This window comes from Cibotium barometz, chromosome 31 (assembly GCF_041138505.1).
Source record: "Cibotium barometz isolate CiBa-2024 chromosome 31, ASM4113850v1, whole genome shotgun sequence".
NCBI lineage: Eukaryota > Viridiplantae > Streptophyta > Polypodiopsida > Cyatheales > Cibotiaceae > Cibotium > Cibotium barometz.
This window is the reverse complement of record NC_141076.1, coordinates 13,231,753-13,239,340: the sequence shown is the minus strand read 5'-3', so window position 1 is coordinate 13,239,340 and position 7,588 is coordinate 13,231,753. Positions and strand designations below refer to the sequence as shown.

The following is a 7,588-nucleotide window of genomic DNA, read 5'->3' as shown; positions in this document are numbered from 1 at the left end:
GTGTAGCATTCACTTGTATGCTAGTTAACAGTCACTTGTATGCTAGTTAACAGTCTATTGAACTCTGCATTTATTAACATATAGTTTATGAAAAATCATAGTTTGTTTGAATGAGGCGGTTTATAAAATGCCATGTATTAAAAATAAGTCACATATCAAATGGCATGCTATTATAGATTGCCTCATAGGTTTCTAGAGTGATACAATATAAATTTCTTTTCCTGGGGATATGCTCCATGGGTATCTTAATACAACGCACAAGATGTGATAGTGTGTGAACTGGGGGCATCTTAGAAAGAAGATTAAAGGAATATGCATCTCTCTTCTTGTAATATAAACCCTTAATGACATATATTCCTTTAGCAATTTTATTCTGCCATTCATCCACATATTTATCTTCAGTCTCATCCTTCTCCGCAATACATTTGATGAGGTAAAAGTCAACTACCTCTGTATTGGTTACAACATCTGGTTGTACTACAAAAGTGACACCAATTTGTAGTGCATTACTCAACACATCATGATGTCCCTCATATGACACTTCATAATAGGCATCTTTGTCATTAGGAAGGGGTTCCGAATCAGGCAAGGGTTGCAAAATATGATAATCCCAGGAAGGAACATGTGCTTTGTTGGCACATCTATTCCAAATGACCATGCATACATGCATCACAAAAGCAAGACATATGTCTGATGGCAAGGCTTGTAGAATCCCGTGGGTTATGAGCACGAATGGCATGCACAGAGAGTGACTTTGGGATAGGTTCACAATTCCATTTCACCTCCCTATTTACATCTCCTGCTTTGACCTCCCAAAAAACATGGATACAGTTTCTCTATTTTGAAGAATAGTAAGCTTCAGTATCCCCAAATAGGTTTTCCCTATAGTAAGCGACTACATCAGCAGCACACTTTAAGGTAGCACCGTCTTGCTTTAATTATTCATGTGTCAACATTCTCTTCACCACCACAGCTCCTGCTCCACCATGTTCTCCCTTGCCATGTCCTGATGCTAAGAAGAAATGACTCATTTGTATCCCAGTCAAACTTGCATACCTTGCTACAAAATAGAATGGCCTGCGTGCCTTGAACTATGAAGCAACACCACTAGACCACACCCAATGTGTGATTTAATTGTTACCTCTTGTTCCTTTAACCATTTAAAGTGCAACATAAAGCAGTGTTGCACAAACAAGGTGTCATGAACTCTGTCATCTGAAATGAAGAAGTGGACCGTTTTGATGAGTTCAACTGCCTTCCTGTAGTAAGTTATGTGTACAAGTATGGTAACTTGTGTTGAATTCCAATGCATAAACTGGATCTCATTATTCTCTTTGAAAGCATAGTTTTCAGCAAAGTCGATCACAAATACAACCATATAATCAGGGAAATTTTAAATACATTCCTTAAACTGTTGTGGTTGCCACCGGGCAACATAATTGTGAGTAATGAAAAACGTAGCTTGGATTTCAAAAGTGCAAGAAACTCCCAACACTGCATCACTTTCTTTCCTCTTCCTTTTGTTTCCTTCTTTGTCCATAGTCTCCACAAATGCAAATATCTTCACAATCATCAAATTCCCTCCCTTTCTTGTCTCCAAAGGGTAGCATGCCAAATTCTTCACACCACAGTTTTTGTATTGCCCCATCAAGCACTTTTTCTTATGGAAGGACTCATCTTCTTACTTCGGGTAGAATATTAACTCCCACAACTGTGTGACACCATTGAATGTATGCCCTATAGAGATGAGCATGTTTTGTTGGTACCATCTCCAACACAAATCTCACAACTGCATGGACATCCACACCCATGGAGACTAAACTTCTGAGAGCACATGTGATTGAGTGCATCTTTCAAGAAAGATATTTGCACATGATATTCACATCAACATGTATATCTGTCCTTCACTCGACGAACAAAGAAAGGCTTCAGATACTCAAATGAATGCAATTGAATTTCGCATTCTGGGGATGAGAAGCTTTGAATCTATGAAACAACTCAACCTAGAGATAAAAAAACCAAAAAGATATTACTTAGCATGAAAGATTTGCTACTTGGGTTGAAAGATATGCTAACAGCACGATAGATCTGCTACTTAGCATGACCTAAAGTAGGAAAGATATGCTAACTAACATGCAAGATATGCTAATTAGCATGAAAGATATGTTAGAGTGAAAAATATGCTAACTAGCATGTATGATATGCTACTTATCATAAAAGATACATTACTTAGCCTGACTTGAAACTAGCAAGATCAAATAGATGTGCTACTTAGTAGGAAATATCTGCTAACTAGCATGCAACATATGCTAATTAGCATGAAAGATATGCTACTTAAGATACAAGATATGCTATTTAAGATGCAAGATATGCTAACATCATGATTTTCATGCTACTTAGCATGAAAAATATGTTATAGTAATAAATATGCTAACTAGCATGTACAATATGCTACTTAGCATGAAAGATATGTTACTTTGCATGAAAGATATACTATTTAGCATGAAAGATATACTATTTAGCATGAAAGATATATTACTTTGCATGAAAGATATACTATTTAGCATGAAAGATATATTACTTAGCATGATAGATATACTACTTAACATGATAGATATGCTAACTAGCATGAGAAATATGCTACCTAGCATATATGAGCTTTTTATGCCAGTTAGTTAGTATGATTTAGGCTAATCAACAAATGATAAATATGTTAACTAGGCAAATAATGTGCCCATAAAATGAATTAGTAAGTCGATTAACACTTGAAACTAGAACAATTAAACATAATATACCTGTAACGGCTCATCGAGTAGATGGACTGGGTGTTTGATGTAACTTTGCTTTCCTAATCTTTTTCTACAATCATCCTTCTTATTCGGAGAAACACGTGACTCAGATTCCCAAAATTAGTAAACTAGTTCTTTCAATTCTTCAATTATGGTACTGCCACGTTGATGCTTCCAACATGCTGCCAAGGAGAATAAGCCATTACCATCATCTAAAGGGGCTTGGACACGAGACCTTGCCTTGTACAAGGATGGCTTGGAAAGCTGCAAAACCCTTGCCACCTTAGCAACGGGCATGTCTTCAGTTGAGTTCATCAGCATGGTCAAAGTATTTTTCTTTAAGAACAATTTTTTTTTTATTTTTTGGCTACTTAACAACCATCCCCAATGTATTGCGCACATCGGCTGCTAGAGCTGCTTGCACTTGTAGCTCCTCTCTAGAGGATTGATCTCGTAATCTTAGCACTGCAGAGGGTGTTATAGAATTCAATTGAAGATTTCACACTTTAGTTTCTTTTCCATGCTTTGGGTCATGTCACTCATCATTGAAGAAATTTACTCTCTCAAGCACAAGACCATATATGGTGCACAAGCATGGAAAGGTCTCACATCCTTTCGTGGAAATTATGATGCTCTTTCTCAAGTTAGGGACAAAGTGGTGGGATTAATTTGCGATATGGCAAGTCCATGGTTTTACTGAAATGAATCATCTAACCATGCCTTGGTAGAGGAAGTGCGAAAAGGTACGAACACCATTCGCTTACTTTGTGCCTGCAATCTCATAATGGGATCACGTCCATGTTTGAATGGTTGCGAGACAACAGGGTGTTTCTTTAAACTATGAAGCTATACCCGCTGTGTAAGGTACTTATTTGAATAAGTTTTAAAAGATGATTTTTTATAATTTGTGTTTTAATAATACGTAATCTGAAGATAAAGATATGAAGATGAAGAAGAGGCAATAAGCTAACAAGACAAGAGGAGGATGAGTAGAGACCGGCCTTTTGTGTTTTATGTTATGGAATGCCATACTCGATGTAGCTTGCCTTTTATGGCATTTTGGATTTAATACAAATATGATTTCGGGAGTTATTAAATTTTAAATCTATTTTCATATATTGATATGTTTGTTTATACAAATTAGAACTGTCTTCAATATATTGAATTAATTTTTTTGGACATATTGGAGCATAATTGTTTTTAATCAGTGCCACAATAGTGGAAATATCGTTGTTTTTATTGTTTATTAGCATGGTTGAGGAGCAAAAATAGCGACGTTGTTGTGTTTTATTAGTGTCATTCAATGGTGGAAAAAGTGGCGATGTTTTTTATTAGCGCTAGGAAATATCAGCACTTATACCGTTAGGTATAGTGGTGCTTATAGCATGGATTATAACAATGATTCTAATGGCAAATATATTGACCCTTATAGCACCAAAAAATAGTGACGTTTACGCCTCGACACTTTTGTAGATCCTTTGATAAAACCCGCAATGTTAAAAACTCCACTACCCCCTCTTTTTGTTGTAGTGCACCTATGCCTTTGTCTCCAACTTGAGTTCATAAAGACACACGGACAAGGAATTTGTCCACTCTCCTTCCTATGAAGAATTGATCTCAGTAGTAGCCATCTGAACCTCAATCTATGAGCTATTCATGTAAGCTCGTCTATAGGCACTAGAGAGAGGCAGCAACACGGTGTTAGTGTGGCCTGATCCTCTGACCTCCATGTGGACCAAGGGTCAAGGCAAAAATAGGAGACAATGTCTATGAGGTGCATCTTCGAGGTGGTGAGAGATCTTTATCCTATCCATGAAAAGTGGAGGAGATAGACTCTTGAATCTAGTCATGCACTGTTGCTATAGTTAGGGTGAATGAGAAGATCACTGTAGCACTCTCCAAATTGGTCAGACTAGATTGGTGAAAAATGACATAACTAGAGAGAGGAGGTAAGGTGTGAGCAAAAGCATTGGTAGACATTTGAAGAAAACATAGTCCGCTAGTTGTCCGGTTGACCTGAGGACACCATCCTGTTGTGGAAGAGTCCACGGGGAGTGCTCCCACTAGTAAGGGAAGCAATCCTTGTCATTGCTATGGGCTTTGAGACGTTATGAGTCAATCTTTATCTCACCTAGAGGTTCCTCCTAGGGTCATGGGCTACTCGTAGTAGTTGGTGGGAGTGCTTGGGAGGCCACATGGGACCAAGAGGGAAGCAGGGGAAGGCTCGAGAGGGGAGGATGTGGGAGGGACTTAGGTTGAGGCAGGCAGAGGTGGTAGCAGTGGATCGAGATAAGAAAACCCCAAGGAGGAGAGACCAGGGGGGGGAGAGGGCGAAGAATAAGGTGGGGGAGGAGGAAGTGTAGGGGGGAAGAAGCAATAGGGAGGAGGCAATGTATCTTGTGCTTACTATTTCCCATGGCTCCTAATTGATCAAAAGTGTAAATACATTTAACGTGCTCTCAATAGATTCAAAAAAAATGTGTAAGTTGTAAAGTTAAAATAGTCATTTAAAATACCTAGAATTTGCACATAAGGGAAATCTAACATACCCATTGAATATGCACGTGATATATAGGTTCTCTTTTTTGGGAACAATAATATATGAATATATTGATATTTAAAAGTTTACAATAGCCCTTTATAAAAAAAACTTTCAACCACTTGCATTCTCTTTCTAGTCCCACTCCCTATTAACCCCTTGGGAGTCTGTTCTTCAGAATACTCTCCTTTTGTCCATGTCTTCACCATAGGTCCTCTTCCCAGAGGATTTTCAATCAAGGCCACAAAGATGTCCATTGTTTTCTTTTCCTTCATGGACCACCTATTAGACATGGGCCCAAATTTGGGATGTTTGGCTGTGACATCTTCTCAAGTCTATACCTGCCACCATCAATCAATATGCATTAGGGAACCCTAGTATGTAATAACATCTCATCATCAGAAGCCTACTCAAGGTAGAAGTAACCAATTCGATGTTCAAATGTGCGCACTTCTGTTAGTCTATCTGCCTATAGAGTGAACTCCCCAAATAGCATATTTATATTTGAAAAGGGAGATTCTGGGGTAAACGAAATGCAAGTGAACAGTGCTGCTAAGAGAGACATTAAACATCACTTTCCAACAACATCTTGAATACTCCTTTAATATCACTTTCTATTGCCGTTAAATGCCACCATTCATTATGACTTACAATGGGGTGTTTTGGCACTTGGGGTCCCCCGCCCCCCTTTTCTTTTTCTTCTAGTGTTTGATCGCTTAATCTAGTGCTTTGATTAGTGTATGATTTGATGTTGCATGGGTGCTTTGATTGTCATAATTCCAAACATTGTTCATGATATCCCTTGCATTCTTGAGAGTCAAGGATTTATTATTTGCTTATCATTTCGAGGCTGAGATGGTTCCCTTAAACCTCAGTTGATTTTCACTCAATAATTTTGCATGTCATAAATGGATACGGGAGAACTAATGCTGAAAGAGTAACATGCTTTATGTCTCCTAAACCATTAATTTCTATTCTACAGCACACATATTGGAGTGCTGCAAATCTGTTATCAACTTACCATAAGTTACAATCACCAAGTATGAAACGCGTGCGTTATAATAAACCCTCCAATCACACATGGAAACGCATGTATCTTTTGTAACCGCAGCATCGGCACATATGTATATAAAAAGAGAGAAGAGAACAGAAATACAATATGGTGATTCGTAACACACACACGAGTTTGAGAAGCATAATCGGCTATTTATTGTACATGAAATACAATATGGTAATCTGTAACACACACAAGCAATGAGAGAGTTTGAGAAGCATAATCGGCTACTTATTGTACATGAAATATGAGACGCAGATGATCAGATATGAAATATTGGACCTGCTTACTACTAGAGTGACGATATGAAATATTGGACGTGCTTACTACTAGAGTGACGTTGCCTAATTTATACTAGTTTTATTTAGAGGTTTGGATGAGGCAGCTCCACCCTCAGCACTATAGACGTGGCATATAGTGCTGAGGCAGCTCCACCCTGTTAGGTAATGGTAGCGTTAATAAGCACGATGTTTAGCACATTGGCCGTCACCGTGACCACGTTGGGTACGGTGGCAGTCACCGTACCGGTCGCCGCATCTGCTTGCTGCACAGCCTTCAGAGATTGGCCGTCGGGGAGGTCGGCTTCATCCCCGGTTTGCACGTCCTGCAGCATCACGTTCGTCAGCTGCTCAGGCGCCAGCTCAACTGACTTGCCGGCCGACAGACTTACGGCGCCAGCTGGGGCGCTATCCAGCGGAATGAGCAGGAGGGCATCGCCCGAGTCGTTTTGAATCACCGTATTTGCATGGGAGCTGCTGATAGCTAACAGCATCAAGATAAACAGAGGCAACAGAACGCAGCATTGCTGACGGAGGAAGGCCATCATGAAGGATATGTTGCCCTGCGCAGGCTGCCTGGCCAACACCCGTCTTATATGGCCCTGTTGATGGGTCCACCTTCTTTGACATGATCAGCCAACACCCTCCTTACATGGCCCTGTTGATGGGCCCACCTTCTTTGACATGATCAGACATTGCTCCAGTGTGCTCATGTGCAGCGTCGCGCTTTCATTTCTACAGCCCTGCAGTCACGGGTTGGCTTGGCTTCCTTTGGAATTAACATTGACCTGAGATGCTTCTCAGAATTATTGTCCTCTCTACCGGTCGTGCCACACGATGAATACAACAAGGTTCCCAGCTTCAGAAAAAAGGCTGCCAATCCTGTACTTAATTATGTGACATACTTGAAGTTTGGTAGTAGCATAAT

General features: G+C 39.6%; 1 protein-coding gene across 1 annotated transcript; it reads right to left on the bottom strand.

Moving 5' to 3' along the window:
- Positions 1 to 6,591: 6,591 nt before the first annotated feature.
- On the bottom strand, positions 6,592 to 7,216 carry LOC147620529 (uncharacterized). Its single transcript, XM_086825425.1, has 2 exons — positions 6,702 to 7,216; positions 6,592 to 6,664 (listed from the first exon to the last, which is right to left on the bottom strand). The coding sequence occupies exon 1, from the start codon at positions 7,206 to 7,208 to the stop codon at positions 6,822 to 6,824; it is 387 nt and encodes a 128-aa protein (XP_086681551.1). The 5' UTR covers positions 7,209 to 7,216; the 3' UTR covers positions 6,592 to 6,664; positions 6,702 to 6,821.
- Positions 7,217 to 7,588: the final 372 nt, after the last annotated feature.

What these genes read in the sequence shown, in the direction of transcription:
- LOC147620529 (XM_086825425.1), bottom strand. Translation starts at nt 7,208, where the DNA reads ATGATGGCCTTCCTCCGTCAGCAATGCTGCGTTCTGTTGCCTCTGTTT.